The sequence below is a fragment of the Tenrec ecaudatus genome, chromosome 13 (assembly GCF_050624435.1).
Source record: "Tenrec ecaudatus isolate mTenEca1 chromosome 13, mTenEca1.hap1, whole genome shotgun sequence".
Lineage (NCBI taxonomy): Eukaryota > Metazoa > Chordata > Mammalia > Afrosoricida > Tenrecidae > Tenrec > Tenrec ecaudatus.
Window position 1 is genome coordinate 68,727,690 of NC_134542.1, and position 22,378 is coordinate 68,750,067.

At 39.7% G+C, this 22,378-nt stretch overlaps 1 protein-coding gene across 1 annotated transcript in view; it reads right to left on the reverse strand.

Moving 5' to 3' along the window:
* The window catches only part of UBR3 (ubiquitin protein ligase E3 component n-recognin 3), a 176,607-nt gene that overhangs the window by 43,228 nt on the left and 111,001 nt on the right, over positions 1-22,378 (reverse strand). Inside the window, exons 24-27 of the mRNA XM_075529394.1 lie at positions 20,641-20,729; positions 13,443-13,592; positions 6,780-6,913; positions 2,314-2,424 (exon numbers count right to left, since the gene is read on the reverse strand). Of these exons, the coding sequence (XP_075385509.1) occupies positions 2,314-2,424; positions 6,780-6,913; positions 13,443-13,592; positions 20,641-20,729 (484 nt within the window). The remainder of the gene's footprint in view (positions 1-2,313; positions 2,425-6,779; positions 6,914-13,442; positions 13,593-20,640; positions 20,730-22,378) is intronic.

A 22,378-nucleotide genomic window follows, 5' to 3' on the forward strand; every position in this document is an offset into this window, starting at 1 on the left:
ATGAGTTGAAATCCTCTTGATGGCTGAGAGTGAGTCAGTGAGTGAATATGAGACTCAAGGATTTTAACCATCTCTGATTTATGTTCTACATGCAATTTGTCACCAAGTGACCCTGCAAAGTGTATTTTAAATCCAGAGCTTCCTCCCCCTATCTCACTGTCTTGCCTGTAAATCACCCACGTGCCTCACCTCCTAAATGACATTACTGCATTCTTTCTTATCTCTCTGTAATCTCCTTTCTTCATAACTGCCACAGTAATCTTTCTGGACATGTCACACCTCTGTTTAAGAGCCTTTAATGATTTTAATGCTTTCCGTAAGAAATCTGTATAAAATCCAAAGTATCTTGTGGTTCTCACAAGAACCACAAGATACTTTATAATCCACCTGATCTCTAATTACATCTTCACTCTTCATTCGTTATCTTTCAAGTATTTTACCTTATCAGGTGTTCTGGACCCTGATTTTTGTTCTCATGAGATCCTACACACACCTCATAACACCTATAGTGTAAATGCTATAATTGCTCATTTTGTTGTCTCACCCAACACTGCTATATCCCCAATGTAGGTACTGAAAAAGTGTTTGTTGAATAAATTGCTGAATGGAGAGATATGAAAAATGTGTAGCATGCTCAAGCACCTATCCCTGCTGCCATCATAACAGCCCTGCTGGAAAGATGTAGAACTGGCCCACAGGGTCCCTGTGCCTGAAAATCTTCATGAAACAGCCAGCCATGTCTCTCTCCTGCAGAAGACGTGACCTGCCAAATGCTCAAGGAAGGACTCATCAGGTCATTGTTGGTAAACTGATGGAAGATCAAGTCAGAGCAACCAACAAGTCCATTTCATGGAGTTCCCTGATGCCATTCGAATAAAAAAATCAACTTTCTCCTTTGGAGATTTCATTCCATCAGATTTATAAAGTATCATCTTGTCTGTGCAAGCAGTTTGGGAGCCAGTATCGAATTTTTAAGAGAAGGATACAATGTTGTAAATGACTCAGTCTTGAAGTAAGGAGATCAGTAAGAAAGAAATCATAATAAAGAATCAAGGTAAAGAAAGAACGCATGCGCAAAAATTAGTGGATTGCTGAATGTAAAGTGTACACTATAGGAGATAAAGGAGGCGGAATCAATAGAATTTGGTAAAAGTCTACATGTAAAAGGTGAAGAAAAGAAAGGAAACAGAGACTTCCTCTGCTCCTGAATTAGGAAGCCTGGAATAAAGACCATGGTTTCAAGAAGCCGAGCTGAGAATGGCAGGACAGAGAGGGGACTACAACTAAAAAGAAATGGGTGGTCAAGGAAAGAAACGTTAAAGACTCTAGCATATTCGTGAGCTGAGCTGGACAGAAGAGGAAGGCAAAATGAAGATACCTAAGAAAAAGACATCAATTATGGATGAAGCCAGCCCCTGAACACTAGCGTGCAGACAGAGAGATCATTCCTAAGCAGAAGAAAGAATATTTCCTTAAAGAACAGAAGAAGAAAGGTCTGGTAGGCATGCAGTTATTTCAATGAACAGAAAAACAAGTTAGAGACAACGAATAAAATGTGCAAGAAAGCCACTGTTGTCTAGGTCATATAAGAAGAGAAAGAATCTGGTGAAATGAAACGGTCTTGCCATTTAGGCAAAGAGTCTGCTATTGGGATGCCAAGGGTGTAGAATAACAGTTGAGGGAAGTAGAAGAGGGAAGTGATCAGACAAGTGAACTAATTTACAGACCAGACTGTCACTGGAAACATTCATTTGTGATGATACCAGTTCACTCAGTTGCATGCCTTTCTCTACCACAGCTCGATGTCTGACTCCAAGACCAACGGCGGCAGATTGAATGACCGGCAAGAAGAGGAAGGGCCTGGAAGAATCAATCAAATGAGGCTATAAAAGAGCTCACACCTTCAAGAAGAGATGGAGGTGGCAGAAACCAGAGAGGTCAACGAAGTCAGAGCTAAGACAAACGAACAATAGTGACTAGAAGAGGATTTAGAGAACACTCCTAAAATGATACTGTGGATGGTGAGGCTTAAGGTTTCAGAGCCTTGGCACAACAGAATAAACAGACAGCCTAACTTGCAGCCGTGGAAGTAAATCGCTAAAATGGAGGGGAAGGAGGAAGGGGAAAGAAAGGAAGGCAAAAAGAAAATCTCTGAAAGTTCAAGGAACTGTGAGCCCAGTATGGCTGGGTAATTCACACAGTCATCAAAGTTCACTCAGGATGATGAGCTGGAGTCGGAGTACATAAGCTGCAAAAACAATTCAAAGCCTGTACAGATACATAAACTTTTACCATGTTTTCCAATCAACTCACCCGTAATGATTCCATGTAAGATTTATGACAGTCTATATGTAACGTGTGGCCACAGGTTTGCACATAAACACCTCCTTCCCAACCAATTGACACTGCCAAGAGACAGGAACTCTTTAAAAACAAGCAAAATTAAGTTAATTTTAAATATACGCAAACATATTTAAATACATCCATATAAACTTCTGTATGATTGCTATTTCTATACTAACACAGAGGTTGCATTTTTGTGATTTCAGGTAACACTCAATAAGACAACCCTAATACAGTTATCTTGCAAACTGTAATAGTTTCAGCTCCCAAATAACTATGCTATCTATCTTAATCATGCTATCTATGTTCATCATAAAAATATGAATTAATCATTCTCCCACACCATAAAGTGTAAGCTCTTGCTGTTATACTATGCTTCAGGATAAGCTGTCGTGCTCCCATTTTATCTCGACCCGGTAGTACTGAGAGGCCTTGCGGCACAATGGCTAAGCACCCGCTGCTAACTGAAAGGCTGTCAGTTCAAAGTCCCCGTGCCTTCAGGGTCTGTTCACCGTGCGGCTCTCTTCTGAGTGTAACTTCCCTCCAAGTATTTCAATTACCTTGCAAGACCAGATCCTTTGCTTGGGTAATAGATACAAATACGCAACCTGCTAATTGGCTTAAACACTTTCTTAACTAGTCTCCTTGATGTCAAGTTTTAGTCTCTCCATGATGCGTCTCCTATATTGTTTTTAAAGTAGAAATGTGGTCCTAAGACTAACCATGAAACATAGCTATCCTTAATTATTTAAGAAGGTTCAACATGTCATAAAGGAATGCAGACTCTAGGAAGGAATTTCAATAATTTTGTGGAAAAACTCTTATCACCTTTTAACTTCATCTTTCCATGATGAAGCCCTTCACGTAACAACTACATATCTTCTTCATCCACTTTTGCTCCGAGGTCTTCAACTTCTCTGATAACTCCTCCCTTCAACCTATCCATAGCCTTAATGTTCTCTCTTAAAACACCCTCCTTTGAGTTTTCCTCATTTGGCCTCTGTCAAAGCCCATCAGAGCTTGACCTCAGCATTGCAGTCAGTAAATGATCAGGCCAGAGTGCGACAGCAGGTCGGACAATAGTGATGGTAGATAACAAAATGTACGTGTCACCATGTCCGTATTAAGTTAAATTATACTTTATAATATCTATTTTTTCTTTTTTTAGAGCAGATTTAGGTTTACAAAAATTTGTGGACTATCTATAAAAAGGGGTTTCAGAAAGTTCTTGGGAAAATTCCATGACTTTTAAATTACACTTTTCTGCCAACTTTTTGGAAACCCTCTGGTTAAACTAACGAGATCACCTTGAAATGACAGTGAACGAAGGTCCAACACTAAGCTACAGCTGTTCTAGAGCACATGGAAGTGAAAAATACTGCACACTGCAAAATGCCTCCCCAGCAGATAGATTTAAAGATGTGTAACGGCACAAATGAAATCTTCACAGCAGGTGAGCAGGCATCTACTGTAGACAACAGGAGGCCTGCTCATCTCTGTTTTGTGTTTTGGAGCTGCTAGAAACAGCCGCAGATTTTGGTAGTAGATCATTTTCTAATGGTTGACAGGCAGTTAATAAACAAGCTGTTCTCCTTGGCACTGTACTGTAAAACTGCAATTCATCTTTCTTTTTAGTGAAAACAGCTTTGCAAACTGAAAATAATAAGTCATCTCTCTATGCAGTTTTTATTTATTTTACTGAGTTATAATTAACATATCATACAAATTTAATATTTCAATCTTAAGGGTTGTTCAATCATCTCCATAATCAACCTTTTCTTCCTTCTTGGACCTACGGATGTTGACTCCCTGTCCAGTTTCAAGTTACTGGTAGATATCTTATTTGAATCTATGCAAAGTTGAAACAAAGCAGGATAATATTTACTAAGTCTAACACTTTGGGGACTTGAGTTATGGGCCCTCCACTAGACTAAGCTCTTAACACTGATTCTTCACAACCTCTTTGTTTATTAAAACCTCATAGCTAAGGTGGCAATAACCCCTTTTGGGGGGGGTAATAACCCTTTTTACAGATGAAATCAATTATTTTCAAGGTCACTCAGAGATAAGTGGTAGGGTCCAGGCTCAAAACCTAAATCTGCTTATAAAACTGAGATGCCTTCCCAATACTGATCTCTCTCTCTCTTATGTAAAACTTTGCTTCTAAAGTAAATTTACTGTCTTGCATGACTAAAATTCTACATGTAACTCTGTAAAATGCATGTACCTCATCTGAAAGGAGGAGTATCTACACAGATTATTTGTGTATTCCGTAACAGTGCCTGTTAATCACGATTCTTTTCTACAGTCTATGCTGGCTACCTAACTGTTGGCACTCTACACTAGAACAATGCAGTAAGAACTTCACTGAGCAGCTACAATACACAAAAGCATGAGCCAGCCCTGGATGGGACACAAAACTTCCACAAGAATCTAGTGCAAAGGAAACACCACGTATACAGAAAGTGGCCTGCATGAGAGTACCCTAGAGTCATAGTAGAGGGAACACCAGTCACTACTACTCATGACAGTGAACGGGACAATCACAGAGACTTGAGCTTCGACTCAGAGCCTCAGAGGGATCTTTTCTAGTAATGGGTAACTATTCTGGTTACAAGAAAACCACCCCCACAACTAAGATGTTTAGTTTTGGGTCATACTTTAATACAATCAAATTACTTTTCCTTTGTATTTAATTTTAGAATCATCTTCATACATTCACTCAAAGGGATTCCAAAATGATAAAATTTAAGTCGATTTTATAGAAAGAAAATAAGACTGAAATAAAAGTGCCAGAAAATTTCTGCAAAAGTAGATCTTAGCATAATTTCATTTCCCTCAAAATGTGCCTATCTATTGGCCTCTTTGATAGAGTAATATATAAGAACAAGAGGGCAGAAAAAATGAAAGGTATGCACTTGTGTATGTTTCTGTATGCATACACATATAGAAAAACCTTATTCCAAAATAACTATAATTCACCTTAAAGGTTTTGAAAATATTTGAGACTATGGTGCCTATTACCTACCCAAATTATCTATACAGCCAAATCTGAGCCTTTCTTCATGGGCTAGCTTGAATATTAAAAACCCTACTGTTAATTTAGATTCACTTTTATTATGTGCAAAATAACCTCAAGAAACTTCATTCCATGCTCACAATCTGGTGGGTTACCATATGGAAGACCATTAAGAACCCTCATTGACAGATAAGGAAACTGAGTCTTAAAAGTAGTTCAGGATTCTCACGTTGCTAAGAAATGGCAGAACTGGAGCCAAGCTCTAGTTCTTATGGTCAGAGCACAGTCCTCTACAGGCTAATTCATTAACTAGAACCCTCAGCCTTCCCCAGAATCCACCGGAAACTTTCTCCTTATCCAGCCAATTACAGAGCCAGATTCTGATTCTTGAATCACTTGATCAGTTACTGTTGAAAATCATTACGTATTCTCCCTTCCACCTTCCTTCTGATTTATTCTATTTAAACAAGTGGATTATGGGCAAAAACGAAATTTTATTTGGAAATCTATCAAGTCGATCAAAAATGAGGTCTTTATATCGTACATATTTTCAGTATTTTAAGTCATTATCTATCATATACCTATTTAATCCAAGATACAGTTGGAACAAAAATCAGTATCAGGTTAAAGGAAACCTTGTTGGAAACTATCACAGTAGTACAGAAATCCTACAGAGACGTTAACAATACTGTTATTACCGAAGAAATAAAGTGCATCTTCAATTCTTGAGACACATCTGAGTGCTAGAACCCTCAAAAGCAAAGGCTGCGGTAAAAATCACCAGGTTCACAATAAAGAGCAACAGTAGATATGAATCAAATCTGGACTGCTTCAATTTTTTAAATGATATTTTATTTCATCTTTAAATGAAAGTAAAAGGAAACAAAAATCTTCATAGTATTCATGCCACACCTAACAGTTTTTAGAGCTAATGCTTACCAAAGGCGCCTTGGTTTAAGTATTGGGCAGCTAACCACAAGGTTGGAGGTTCAAACCCACCAGCTGCTCCACAGGAGAAAGATGAATCAGTCTGCTCCCATCAGGATTGACAGCCTCGAGAACCCTAAGGAGCAGTTCTCCTCTGTCTCACAATGCTGCCAAATGGGCACTGAGTCAAAACTCACTCAATAGCAGTGTTGTTGTTTTTAAAGTTTATCGTGCAACTGAATTGAATTCCTATTACCTCAAGGTTTTTTAGACATTTTTACACATTTAAAGCAAAGGTATTAAATTTATGAAATGTTAATGTATTAATATTTTAATTAAGTCATTTTACCATCTACATTTTTTTCCAATACATTTCCATATTTTAAATCAGAAAAGCATTTTCAGAGAAAACAAAACATATAAAATTGCACTTGAAGGAAAATGATTTTCAATTCTACAGAGAGAAATTATTCAATAAAAAAGTACTTACATCTTTAAAATAACGCTGTAATAAAGAAAGCCTAACATCGTGCACTGCAGCACAAGTGTCCCAAGGGTAAATCTGTTCCTCTTCAGTGATAGGCAGCTTTTTTGGCTCATTGCTGTCCCTGCACTGCCCTAAAACTAGAAGAACAGCAGAGATAAGGATCATTAAATAACCGGCATGCATAACTCGTTCACCAAGAAAAGCCACAGTGCTTACAGCAAGCAAGCTACAAGACTGTTTCTATTTCTAACTATCTAAAAGAATGGTGTTCTCACTTTTCTCTGCAGAATAAAGCTCCAAATATGCTAATGGTTGATCTTCAAAATGAACTCATAATAAGACTGGGGGGCAGGGGTGAATGGATGGACAGGCTGACAGGTACCTGTCTGGTGAAAATGTCTCAGAGCAATGATTCTTCAGGATGATAAACTTCTGCGCAAACTATTTCTCACTGAAAGGAAGCTGAGATCTTTGGAGAAACAGTGAATTGAAGGACGGGGGAAAGGATAAGGCGAGCCTCGTGTTTTGTGCAACTGAGAGCAAGAAGTGTTCCAACACTGACAGCAGGCGTCAGAAAGTCTTGAAGAAGCTCTGGGTGGCCAAATTTGGGGAAATTTGAATATCAAAAAGAATGATATTCAATAAGTCATAAACGCAATAAAAGTTGGTGGTTGGAAATCGCCCGGAGGCATATCAGAAAACAGGTGTAGGAAGCAGCTTGCGGAAATGCACCGCTTCACTAACCCCAGGAAGCACGGTTCTCCTCGGCACACCAGGATTTGGAGGCCACTTAGCAGCAGTTGACCAAAATTGACAACTGTGGTGCCCAGATAAAGGCCCAGGCGCAGCGTTTACCTTCGGCCAGATATAGGGAATGAAAGAATTTGAACATTGATATCTTGCAACTATCAATATAATCGATTCAGATTACAAAAACATTTAAAAAGTGTCGAAGGGTAATTGAATAGTCTAAATGTGTCATTCTGTAGATTACTTGCTATCCATAGAGTTTTAACTGGCAAGTTTTTTTTACAGGTAGATCAGCAGGTCCGTCTTCCTACTGAAACCTATCTATCATGTATAATTCTACTGATATTTGAAAAATTACCAATACAATTTCTAGCATCAGCACAACACATAAAACACCACAGTGGTCGTGAACAATGACAGCCATGTGGGGGGTAGGCTAGGCTAAGAATAGCGACTATACCAAGAATGGCCAGAAGCACAAATACATCTGTGCTGTAAGACTGCAGCCAGAAGGTTGCTTAGGAGAACGCATGGCAAGACAGATGAAAGTAAAAGAACTCGAAGCACTTATTAATGAAGAACAAAAGACTACGGCCTTCTGGATCACACCTCAACATTACGAAAACAAAGATCCTCACAATTACATGATAAATGGAGAAAAAGACTGGCGTTATCGAGGATTTCATTTTACTTGGATCCACAAGGAACACTCTCAAAGGCAGCAGTCCAGCAATCAAAGGGCACGCTGCACTGAGAATCGGTGCCTCTGCGCTACGGAGTTGGTGAAGAGTACGCCAAGTACTGGAGACTCTCAGAAGAAGAAACAAGTCTATCTCGGAAGAAGTACGGCCAAAACGCTCCTTAGAAACAAGGATGGTAAGACTTCGTCTCAGGTACTTTGGACATGTAGTTAAGAAAGACCAGACTAGGGCAAGTACAGGGTCAGCAAAAAAGGAGTAAGGCACTCAGTTAGAGGGATGACTGCAGCAGTGGGCGCAAACATAAGAACGACTGTGAGATGGCGTGGGACCAGGCTGTTCCCTTCTGTAGTGCACAGGATCCTGAGGAGCTGGAAGTGACGTGGTGGTACCTGGCGAAAAGAACAGCACTGCACTTCAGAAATCTGCTCCGAACCATCTCTTCCAACTATGAAAAAGCAGGGATGGCAACTTTGAGGACTAAGGTAAACCTGACTCAAACCAGTGTACATTTAATCCCCTCATCTGCATGTGAAAGTTAGGTGTTGAAAAGAAGAATGGAAAAGACGGATGCATTTTCATTTCAGTGTTGGTGAAGAATACTGAAATTACCATAGACTGCGGGGAGAAAAAACAAATCTGCTTTGGAAGAGTACAGCCAAGATGCTCCTTAGAAGCCAGGGCAGTAATTCTAGAGTTCATATACTTTGGACATGTTATGAAGCGGGACCAGTCCCTATCAAAGGGGTCCTGCTTGGTAGGGAGAGGGTCGACAAGAGAGAGAAGCTCCTTCAAGGAGATGCACTGACACAGTGGCTACAACAACGAGCACAAACAGAACAAAGCGTGACGGTGGGAGGCACAGAGCTAGGCAGTGTCTTATTCTTTGTTCATAAGCTCGCCGTGAGTTACAACTAACTAGACAGCGTCTACCAGCAGCGGCAGCCTGGAGAAGGTCTCGTGTGCAGTTGGGGAAAATGGATATTGTTGGACTCAATGTTCTTTATAAGGGGGCTTCAAAATGTTCACTAAAAACTCCATTATTTTTTTAATCCATTATCTTTTCATTCCATCTTCCATGAACTTTTTGAAACCTATTCACAAATGTCTGTTAGCTCTAGCTATAAAATTAAATCTCTTATTTCTCTGTTTATCTGTCTAGTTGTTTACTCATTATTGAAAGTGGGGTGCTGGAGTCTCCAACTGTCACTGTAACGAGTCAACTCCTACTCCTGGCACTTCCATGAGTATCAGAGTAGAATTGAACCACATACTCAGCTTTTTATCAAGCAGTAACTACATATCAGGAAGGCATCCCAGCCCAGTACAACACAAGTCCATCAGGATGACTGACTCTTTTGATCAATACTTAATTTTTCTTTTTTGTTTCTTGAAACAATTTATCTTTTTTTTTTAAGTTTTTTAAAATAGAACTGCCCCTCTGGTTTCCAAGACTTTAAATCTTTATAAGATGAACTAGCCTCATCTTCCCTCTCTTGGAAGGCTTGTGGAGTTGAACTGGGGGCTTTGCAGTTAGCAAACCAACTCTTCACCTACTGTGCCACCAGACCTCCAGAAACAATTTATCTTAAAAGTCTACTTTGTTTGAGATTACTATAGCCACTCCAGCTATCTTTCTGATTTCTATTTTCATGGAATATCTTTTTCAATCCTTTCACTTTCAATTTGTTTGTGTCCTAGTATAGAGTTGGCTGTTTTTTACCCATTCTGCCCATCGCTCTAATTGGAAAGTTTAACTCATTTAAATTTCAAGTAATTCCTAATAAGAAAGCACGTCTGCCATTTTGCTATCTTCTATATGCCCTCTCTTGTACTTTTGTAATTCACTTTTCCTAGTGTACAATTTTGATTCCTTTCTCATTACCATTTTTATATGTTCTTTATTTTTTTTCTTCGTGGTTATCCTGAAGATTACAGTGAATATCTTATCTTTCTAATAATCAAGTTTGAAATAACACCAACTTATTTTTAATAGGATACAAAGACTCTGCTCCTATACCAGCTGTTCGCTTGCTCCTTTATGTTTTTCTCTGCCTATGCTTTTCTACAAATAACAACACTTAACATTTGTTCTAAGAATCTCAATTCATGGTTCTTTACAAATTTAGTTCTAACTTACTATATTTTTATAAATACCATTCTGAGGATTAAAAAATACGGATTTTTAACTCTGGACCTCGTAAATCTTGCAAAAACTACGGGGATTGGTGGAGTGGGGCGACTACATGACATCATAACATCGTTCTCTTCTCTTGTGGAGAATAGACACTCCCAAAGTGAGTATTTGTCTGCAACAGCCACTCTGCGCAACAGTGAGGCCAAAGAGCAACACCTTGGCATGGAGACAGAATTGCTAGAAAGACTTCATGCAAACTGTGTTTTTAAGGGTTTCTCATTGTAAGTCTGTAGTTCAGTACAAGTCAAAGATGTCCAACTAAGTTGACAAAGTGTGGGAGTTTTCCTTTGATGTGTGGTTTCAAGACCTGGCCACGTGTCAAAGAACCAGGCCTATAGCAGTCAGCACACCTTATACTAGATTGACAGCTTGAAGGACTACTTCCCATTAAAATGAACTCAGTATAACTTGTGATACTCGCAAACACAGAAGGAACCAAGGCTCCCAGGTTTGTGCTAAAATAAGCAGGAGATAACTGGAAGAGGGGACGACACAAAGAGAGCACAATGTGAGCATCAGTGTGAAAAATGCAACTTTGTCCGCACTGATACAAACAGCACTGCAGGGCAGTGAATTATTTAATATGGCCCCTCTAGCCAGAGCCTTTCTTATCGCCACCAAATGCCCTTCGTTTTCGTTGTGAGTCTGGGTCTAAGAGTGCGGGGGAGGAAGAGAAGGATCAAGATATATGATTCAGCTGTAAGAGATTTTAACGTGGCTCGTTGTGATTGCCATCTTACTGGGTATTAAACCAGCCATCTCAGAAGTCACAGGGGGCGGGCACCTCACTAAGCAGGACCCTGAGGACCCTGTGCACTGAATTTCCTGAATCCAAGAGACAGCTTGTTGACACCAGATGATTGGCAGAGTCGCAGCAGCAGAACCAGGAGCCAGAATATGAGACAGAGTGGTGGACTTCCTAGTCCACAGAGCAAGTTAAGTGCTTTAAGGCAAGAGGCTGGCTTATGGAGCGAGGGGACCACTGGGCACTTAACTTTCAGATGTGTAAGCCTGTAGGTTGAGGCTTATAGCAGAAAGGCATGCCTTTTCAGCATTTATTAGCTGCCCCAAAGAGTTCTGTAACATTGCCCGAGCAGGTCACTGGCCAGACGAAGAGGGTGCAGGTCAGAAAGAGTCCTGAGGCCTGCCTTGGGAAACAGCAGGGAAGAAACCGTCCTGACTACCTGACTAGACAACTATATCCTGAGCATTTCTCACCTGAATTATAACTTATGAACTTCCCTAATAAACTCCATAATCATAAGCATCAACTGTGAGTTCTATAATAAACCACTGCAATAGATTATCAAACACAGACACAAAAGTAGTGTGTGCTGTGGAGGCAAAGCAAATACTAGTCAATTATTGATAGAAGTAAAGGGGGAAATGCAGTCTTTTCCCTATCTTTCTATAATCTCTATGGCAGGGTAAACTAAACAAATAATTGATAAGGTAAAACATCTTTTAAAGGATAGTGTAGCTCATAAACAAAGAAAGAATGAAAAAGAAATTGCATATAGGAAATAAGCATTGATGGCTGCTACTGCCTCAAATACCGCAAACATAGATTGGACAGAGGAACACGTTAAGTGACCATGATATGGTCGTTCAGCAAAACCCCAGCTGTTCTTCGATGACCTAATACATGAGGGAGAGGCCAAAAGGAGGAAGTTAAAGCAAAAACCTATTAAGTAGAAGACCGTAAGTTGTCAAGGATTTTGTCTTGCTTGGTTGGCTCCATAATCAATGCTTATGAAACCAGCAGTCTAAAGATCAAAAGACACTTTGCATTAGGTAAATCTGCTGCACAAGCCCAAAGCAAGGATGTTGCTTTGAGGACTAAGGGACGCCTGACCCAAGCTATGGTATTCTCATCTACATGTGAAAATTGGACATGGAATTAAGAAAGGCTGAAGAAGACGGAAAGCATTTGAAATGCGGTGCCAGAGAAGAATACTGAAAGCCCCATGGACGGCTAAAGATCAAACCAACCTGCGCTAGGGGAAATCGTACAGCCAGAGTGCTCCACTAAGCACGGAGGGCAAGTCTTCATCCCGCATACTTGGACATATCAGGAGACACCCGTCCCTGGAGAAGGACATCACGCTTGGTAGAGCAGAGAGGCAGAGGCAAAGAGGACGGCCTTGCTACGGTGGCTACAACAATGGGCTCGGGCAGGGAACAATTGCGAGGACGGCAGGGAACAAGCAAAGTTTTGCTCTGCTGTACCAAGGGTCAACATGGATCAGAACCAACTCTGATGATCTAGCTCAATGGCACCTAACAACAACAACAAAGTTGTACCAAGGAATTTTTTCCCATCCTAAAAATGGACCTGCTCATTCTTCAAGGATAGCAAGAGCTATCCTATAAGAATTTCACTGGGAAGCTTTACTCAGCTTACCACTGGAAAACTTTGCCAGCCCTGATCTTGCCCTTCATCCTTCTTGTTCCACAAACTCAAAGAGTATTTAAAAGAAACAAATTTGAGTCCCTCACATGTGCACAAACTACACCACATTTTGACTTGATGTAAAACACAATGCACAATTCTTTGGGGAAGGGTTTGAGAGATCAGAATACCACCTTCTAAAGTATAAAGTTCTAGAGCAGTGGTTTTCCACCTTCCTAATGCCGCGACCCTTTCATATAGCTCCTCGTGTTGTGGTGACCCCAACCATAAAATTATTTTTGTTGCTATTTCATAATTGTAATTTTGCTACTGTTATGAATCGGGCAACCCCAAAGGGGTCGCACCCCACAGGTTGAAAACCGCTGGTCTAGATGGAGATGATGTCAAGAGACAATAGTTTTAATTTTGAGGGGAAAAAGAAACAGTAGCTTCAAGTGTTGATATTTAAGATTTTGATGATTATGTAGTAATACCTACATGAACTTACTTACTTACTTACTACTCCTTACTCTAGCTTGAGATAGCTTTCAATTAATGTTATTTATTCATCTGTTTTATAGACTGTGGGTCTAACACATTCCAAGAGAGAAAATTACTTTGTTTTTTACCTGAAGATGCTTGCAACAGAACCACCAGTCCCGTAGGCCGGTCTTCAGAGGAGGGGCCACTCTGCCCGCAGATAACACAGTCATATGCTGCCTCCGACACCTGCGGCCCCGCGGTGGCTATCTCCATAGGAATGTCAGTCTCCGGAGAGTCTGAGGGGGAAGTAGAACTCTTAGTTCCTAAGGCTCTTCAATGAAGCCGATGGGAATCGAGTTCAGATAATTTTGAACTACAACATCAACAAACTTATCTAGTAATAGAATTATAGGAAAACATCTTGCTAAAATAAAAAGTGAGAAAAATGTTCAACAAAAAGTGGACTTGATATAGAGAAAGGCTTTAAAGAATACATGGTTAAAAAAAATAAATTTTAAAAAAAGAACATATGGTTAAATATAATTCTGGTGTTGAGTCATTTACATATAAAATTAATACCAAAAACAGATGCAAAGGCATATGTATTAAAAAGCTATTAAAATGTAACATTTTAAAAGAAGAAAAGTTTATTTTCATTTTTCTTGAGACTTCTTAGAGGGTAAATTTATAATATGGCAACACTTAGAAAGAGATAGAAGATATACAAGGAAAACACATTTCTCCTTTATGCCAAGCTCTACCGATTATCTCTCTGCAATCATAAATACTCAATGTGTTCATTTAAACAAGGAAGTAAGTTAGGCATGAGCATATTAACTTTAAAAGCACTATTATATAAAGTAACGGTAATGTTCTGGTGATGATGGAATACTACTAACAAGAAATAAAATACTGAGGTAACAATGACTTATGGATGAGAAGCCTCTAAATTCACAAAGATGAGGGAGGCTCCCAGTGCTGAAAAAGGAATGAGTGCCGCTAGAGGGAGCCGGGAAAAGCAGGGAAGCAGATGTGATTTCTGAGATATGTAATAGCTAAAAGCGAACTTAAATAACTATGTTTAAAATGTGTTAGGGAGCGAAAGATGTCAAGTTTCCGTATTTTTGTTAGCAATTCCCGATGTCCTAACGATGAAGCGTGGAAGATCCTTAGTGCTCAGAATGACAGCTGGCTCTTCAACACTTTAAAGAGGTTTCTGTGCAGCAGATTCACCCTCGCAGTGTGTCGTTTCATCTCTTGTCTGCTGCCTGCGTGAACATGGACTGTGGCGCCAAGTACAAAGAAACCCTTGACGACTTCAATCTTTTCTCCCTTTATCACGACGTTATTTACTGGCCAGTCATGTGGATTTTGTTTCCTTTATGTTGCAGTGTAAAGCATATTGAAGGCTTTATTTTTGATCTTCATTAATAAGCACTTCAAGTTCTCTTTGCTTTCAGGAAATTCAAGTTCTTAATAAGCCTTCTTTGAATCCTGATGCCCCATTCTTCTTCAGACAGCCCATTGTCTCCGATTTTGCTAAGCACACAGATAAAATAAGCATGGTAAAAGGTGACAAACCCCAATGTATACCTTTCCTCATGTTAAACCACAAAATATCCCCTTGTTTTGTTCGGATGACTGCCTCTTGGTCCATGTACAAACTCTGCATGAGCACAAGGAAGCGTTCTAGGATTTTCATTCTTCTCAATGTTCTCCCTGGTTGGTTATGATCCACACCGTCGATGCCTTTGCATAGTAAATACTACACAAGTAGACATCTTGGGGAACAGTCAGCTGCAAAACAGTGGCACTGGGAAGTGTTTACTCTGCACTTTATGTGACACAGAGGATTTTCTCCACTGCACTCTCGAAATTGCATTTTGTCTGGTCTTAAGGGGACATAACATTAATTTTTAACTATAACTGAGAAGTACTTGCTATTAGTCTTGTGAGTTGCTATTCATGGACTAGGCATATTACTTGAGCTTACTGTTTCCTGATAAGAAGTCAGACTGCCCTGTGACAACTGCCAATATTATAAAATTTCCACTGCACAAGGTCATAAATGTGGGTACGGTTGCATTAGCACTGGCCTGAATGCATCGTTTCATTATTGCCAGTTGTGCTTTGTTCTTTATCTTTACTCTGTACCTAGAAAATATCCTCTTTCTTTTTCTTTTCTAAATAAATGTTTGATTTAATATAAGTTTTAAGTTCATACAACTTTCCTATAGTTCTTTAATGCTTCCCCACCCCCCATCATGACCCCAATTCTACCGAACAAATCCGGCTAGACCAGAGCATGTACACAGGTACAGATAAGAGCTGGAAACACAGGGAATCCAGGACAGATCAACCCCTGAGAACTAATCATGAAAGTGGCGATACAGGGAGGAGAAGTGGAAGGTGGAGGGAGAAAAGGGGAACCGATCAAAATGACCTACGTATACCTCCTCCCTTGGTGATGGACAACAGAAAAGTGGGTGGAAGGGAGATCGGTCAGTGTAAGACATGAAAAAAAAATCATTTATAAATTATCAAGGGTTCATGAGGGAGGGAGAGTGGGAAAGGGAGGGAGAGAAAAAACAAGAAGCTGATACCAAGGGCTCAAGTAGAAAGAAAATATTTTGAAAATGATGATGACAACATAGGTACAAATATTTGCTTGACACAATGGATGGATGTATGGATTATGATAAGAGCTGTGTGAGCTCCCAATAAAATGATTTTTTAAAAAGAAAAGAAAAAAAGGCCAAATGGTCAAATAAAATCCTACTAAATATTTTTTAAAGTCTGCATTGTTTTATCCATTATTAATATCTTAAAAATTAACATGATACATCTTTCACAATGAACCAAAATATACAAGGGGTAGCCCCCCCAAAATGTAATTTTTTTCAAAGTTATGTATTTACACTTTTTTACAAAACAACTTTATCACCTTCAAAGTACTCTCTATTACACTTAATACATTTGTCAAATCTGCCATTCTATTCTTGGAAACATTTTTTTTTAATTCATCTGTTTGGATGGCTGACAGCACCTCCTTTGTTTTTTTCTTCACCTCTTCTATGTCGTCAAATCGTTGTCCTTTCATGTTCTTCATTTGCAGAAACACAAAGAAGGCAAACAGAGAGTGGATTCAGGTGAGTACGGTGCGTGGAGCAAGAGAGGCCTGCTGGTTTTGCCAAAAACCGGCACTCTGAGATGGCTGCACGAGTAGGTGCATTGTTGAGGTGGCAAGAGCAGTCCTCCATCTGCCACAAATCAGACCCTGTCACACACTGTGACGCAATCTTTTCAAAACCTCTAAATAGAAAGCTTGATTAACTGTCTGACCTGGTGGAATGAACTCCAACCATTTGGGAAGTTGATGGAAGACCGGGACAAGGTTTGTCATCAATCAACATTACACCTTTTTTGAAACGAGAAAACCACTCATAGACTTGAGTTTTTCCCATAGTGCTGTCCTTGTAAGCTGCACTCAACATTACAACCATTTCTGCAGTATTTTTCCTGCGCAGGAAACAAAATTTCACAGGCGCACACTGTTCTTGTAGATTGGCCATCACAAAAATCCAGATTCGAGCGACACTGCTTTTATGAAAAAATTCACTGTGACCAGAGAGAACCTTCCCAGCAATGTCAGTGGGTGCACTAACTCAGAGCGAGTAGCTCGATGCTCGCCTAGCAGGAATATGTGTACTATGAAAGCCCCACTCAGCCAAGCACAATTCCAGTTTTTTTGGGGGGGTGTTCTTCATATCATTGGTCGAGTTTTAGTGATATAATACTGATATGTTTACTGAAGTGCTTATTTTCTTCAGATTTCCATATTTTTGCCTAATGTTATTTCTCTGTTCTAGGATTCAGTACAGGACACCACATTATAGTTACTGTGTCTCCTTAAGTTCCTCTGGACTGTAACCATTTCTCAGATTTTATTATTTTCTAACTACCTGGATAACTTTGAAAGTGCTGGTGAGGCATTTAATAGAATATACTTCAATGCAAATCTGTCTGATAGGAGAAAAAATGAGGAGCTGATGCCAGGGACTTGGGTGGAGAACAGATGTTTTGAGAATGATGAGGGCAACAAATGTGCTTTACACAATTGATATATGTAAGGATTGTGATAAGAGTTGCATGAGTCCCTAATAAAATGATTTTTTAAAACAATTTATTAGGGGCTCATACAGCTCTTATCATAGTCCATACATATATATACATCAATTGTATAAAGCACATCTGTACATTCTTTGCCCTAATCATTTTCTTTTTTTTCTCCTCTTTTCTTTTTTTACATTTTATTAGGGACTCATACAACTCTTATCACAATCCATACATATACATACATCAATTGTATAAATCACATCCATACATTCCCTGCCCCAATCATTCTCAAAGCATTTGCTCTCCACTTAAGCCCTTTGCATCAGGTCCTCTTTTTTTTTTCCCCTCCCTCTCCGCTCCCCCCTCCCTAATGTGCCCTTGGTAATTTATACATCATTATTTTGTCATATCTTGCCCTATCCGGAGTCTCCCTCCCCCCCCTTCTCTGTCGTCCCTCTCCCAGGGAGGAGGTCACATGTGGATCCTTGTAATCAGTTCCCCCTTTCCAAACCACTCGCCCTCCACTCTCCCAGCATCGTCCCTCACACCCTTGGTCCTGAAGGTATCATCCACCCTGGATTCCCTGTGCCTCCAGCCCTCATATGTACCAGTGTACAACCTCTGCCCTATCCAGCCCTGCAAGGTAGAATTCGGATCATGGTAGTTGGGGGGAGGAAGCATTCAGGATCTGGGGGAAAGCTGTGTTCTTCATCGGTACTACCTCGCACCCTGACTGACCCATCTCCTCTCCTAAACCCCTCTATGAGGGGATCTCCATTGGCCGACACTTGGGCCTGGGTCTCCACTCTGCACTTCCCCCTTCATTCAATATGGTGTGTGTGTGTATATATATATATATACACACACATACACCAACACCCATATATATATACACACACCCACATATATATACATATACACACATATATCTTTTTTTTTTTTTTTTTTTTTTGCATGATGCCTTTATACCTGGTCCCTTTGGTACCTCGTGATCGCACTGGCCGGTGTGCTTCTTCCATGTGGGCTTTTTTGCTTCTGAGCTAGATGGCCGCTTGCTCACCTTAAAGCCTTTAAGACCCCAGACACTATCTCTTTTGATAGCCGGGATAAAATGATTTTTTTAAAATCTGTCTGCTGTTTGTCATGGTTTGTGGACTTTTGGGAAGAAGACTACCGGGGTAATTGCATCACATCATGTAAACATAATACATACCATCAACATAACTTCTCACTCTTAATATTTTCCGACTAACTGGAGGAGGTTGTACCAAATACTCTTTCCCCCTTTTACATACTGTGCTCATGGGAAGGGAGTCATATTTAGTCATACCTATGGAGTGGGGGATTATGCTTCACCTCCTTTCGAGTGAAGTGCCTACATAAATTATTTGGAATTCTTCTTCATGAGAAATATGTCATCAAGCCTCGCCTTTGTCACTCCACTAAACAACCTTCTGATGAGTCTAGGGAAGAAGATCGGGGAAGATGCTGATTGGATAATATGATACAGCTATGTCATTAACATGATGGCTGGCATGTTTGAGCTCATCAACACTATTCTCACCAAGTCCCCCATGCCTTCAGTGGTCCTCTGTTTCCACCACTATGAAATTCTCCTCCAGCAACGGATCATTCTGATGAGTGCCTGTTTTGTCTATCCAGGTGGAATGACCTGATCGGAGGACTTCTCCTTTTGTGTTTCAGGGAAGACAGAAAACACGATGGCTCCCAAGCAAGCAAGTGATGCATGGCAGTTTATTAGTGATATTAAATAAAGTGGTTGGGAAGACTGACCCACATACGGGTAACCAGGCCGCATTCCAATTGTGCAGGAGGTCCCTCCGGTGAGGAGCACTTAGGGGTGTTTTGGAGTTCAGCCCTTCTTACATCAGAATTCAATCATTATCAGGTGCATCTTTCACATCCTGAGCAAAGCAGCTATTCTTGGGGCTTACCCATTTGGTGGAAGACACATGCTCCACTGGATATTTACATATCCGTTAGCAGCCACACCTTCAAAGCTAAATCGGGCTTCGTGACACACATCATTCCTCTGGCCTTATGAGAGGCTTCCAATGCCACGATGACACATCACCCAAATGGAGGGCCACTTTCTAATCTAATTTGATCTCACAGTAACTAAAACAAACATATCACACCATGTCTCTGCTATGACTCATACAATTTTTGTTGGCTAATTTTTGTAAGTAGATTTCCAGGCCTTTCTTCTTAGTCTGTCTTATTCTGGAAGCTCTACTGAAGCCTGTCCACCCTAGGGGACCCTGCTGGTTTCTGAAATAACAGTGGGAGCCACAGACAAACCTCGAGAGTACGGTAAGCTGAACAGGTGATGTGTAGACGTGCCCATCTACACCTATAATTAAGCATGAATTCACACTGATCTTTCCAATGCTAATCCATTTGCAAACGGATCCCTCTAGCCTTTCCCCCTACTTGTATCTACCCTCCCACTCCCGCAATAAGAAACCTGGTTCCTATTACCCACCATCTATTAACTGTTCACCCCTGTGTAGTCGTCAGTGGTTTCAGAGTTAAGGAGACTTTATCAACTACAGTGCTTATGCACAGTTCCTTTCATTAGTCTGACTCATTTCCATGGATGCTTAAGTAGTTAGGAATAAAATGTCTAGATGTCTGTTACTGCACATATTAGCAAATACAACAAAACCATGCAGGAGGTGCTACTGGTAGATGGGTGTTCACAATACTGTTATTTTGGTGAGTTTCTTTATGTTTGAAATTCTTTACATAAGGAAAAAACTGTTTCCTTTTAGTAAAAAGTGAATTTATATTTTTTAAGAAAAGATGTTAGGATATAGCCTAAATTAGGGTGGTGGTAAAAATAATATTTTCTTATTTGTAATTATGTACATATTCTACGTTTCTACAAAATGCTAGAAGAGGGGAAGGAGTGGAAAGGCAGAGAAAGAAGGTACTAAAAACATGTGAAAATTATTTTAATGATCTGATACAAATCTAAGAAGCTGTTTAATAAAAGAGAATACTATATTACTACCACCAGGAAAAACTTTCTGAAAATGGAAGCTACTCAACAGAATGGACTGTCTAGCCTAAATCTGATTTCCTACTACTCTATTATTTAAATAAAGCCTAGAAATCATCAGTAATATTTAAACCTGTTAACTGATTGGACTATGACACTTTTTATGTCATTTTGAGAATTCTAAACTAAAAATTTTGACTTACCAACATCCATTGCCGTTTCCATGAAGCTTTTCTGTCTTGAAGCGAACTCTGCAAGCAATTTCTGCTGTCTCTCTCGCGCCTTTTGTCGCCTAGATTAAACAGAAATAAAGTGATAATGACCAGGTATGCTTAAAACTTACCAACCATGTGTCAGGAGTACATACTCTATGAAAAGTCCTTGGAACACAGTTGAGAGCTATCTGCTTTCTATAGGATGTATGACGTTTTATGTAGCTTTTATTGCCCTTAAAGGAATTCTAAAGAGCACTGGTGGCACAGTAGGTTATATGTTGGGTTGCTAACCACAAGGCCAGATATTCAAACCCACCAGCTGCTCCTCAGGAGAAAAGTGAGGCTTTCTGTTCCTGTAGAAACTGACAGCCTGAAAACCACAGGGCCAGTTCTCATCTGTCCTACAGGGTTGCTATCAGTCACAATCGACTCAATGGAAGTGAGCTTAGGGTTTTGGAAGAAAGATTCTGCTTTCAAAATGTTTGAAATTCACTAACTTAGCAAGTAAAAATAAAATCCAAGATTTAGCTGTAAAATGTGAATAATGAAGGTAAATAGAATATTTAAGTTCAACATGATTTTCTAAGAATATGTTAGTTGGTTATAAGAATAAGAAAAGTCTATTTTAGCAAGGAACAAATAACAGCAAATTTCTTGCTAGAAGATATGTTTACAGATGAATAAAATCCAGAAGATAAGACTTGTCAGATTTACTATTACCCTAACAGACTTACTATTACTATTGCTGTTACATTAAGATTTATTACTCCATTACTAGCAGAAGCTAAGGAGTTTCCCAGCTCTACTAGATTTTCCAAATTTAATTAATTTTATTTGAAATTAAAAGTCTGAAGCTCCCAAATCTAATATACAGAATATACTATTCTATGTATTATTCAAGGAGCCCTAGTGATGTTGCAGTTAAGTATTGGACAGCTAACCCCAAGGCCAGCAGTTCAAACCCACCAGCTACTCCAAGGGAGAAAGATGAGTCTATCTGCTCCCATAAAGATTTACAACCTCAAAACCTTAGATAGGATCCCTATGAGTCAGAACTGACTCAATAAAAGTGAGGCTTTTGGACTGATTAGTTATCCCTAATCTACTTCCAAAACAGATCTAATTTTTAAAGTTAGTGGCCTTAAAACAGGACAATGTGTAGGAAAAGAAAAGTAAAAGTAAATTAATAAAAGAAGGCATAGTAAGGATAGATACTTCCTAGACATAACCAAATGCCTCACAGGATTTGGGTTACTGGGTTTGCGGTGTTAAAGCCATAGTCTCTAGGGGAAACTTAGTCAACTGGTATAAGACAGCTCATACTGATAATGTTCTACCTGCGAGTTTAGTGCCTAGCACTTCTGTCTTAAATGTTTGTGTGCAGCCACCTAAAATATACCAATTTGTCTCTACATGTCTAGAGCTAAAGAGAAAGACGCCAAAGACTCAAGGAAGAAAGTAACCCTCCGAACTAACAGTCCACCTTAATCCCAGCCTCCTCTTCCTTGACATCAGAAGAACTCCATGGTGTCCAGCTACCATTACCAACCAACCATTCCAACCAGAGACACAATAGCTAGTCTTGGAGAGAACAAGGAAAACAATAAAACAAAATTTAAATTCCTAAAAAAAGTTCAGATAATAGACCAGTAAAGACTATATAGGAACCCTTGAAGTCACTTAGCAGTCAATGGACAGAGTGACTCATAAAATAAATAATATCACC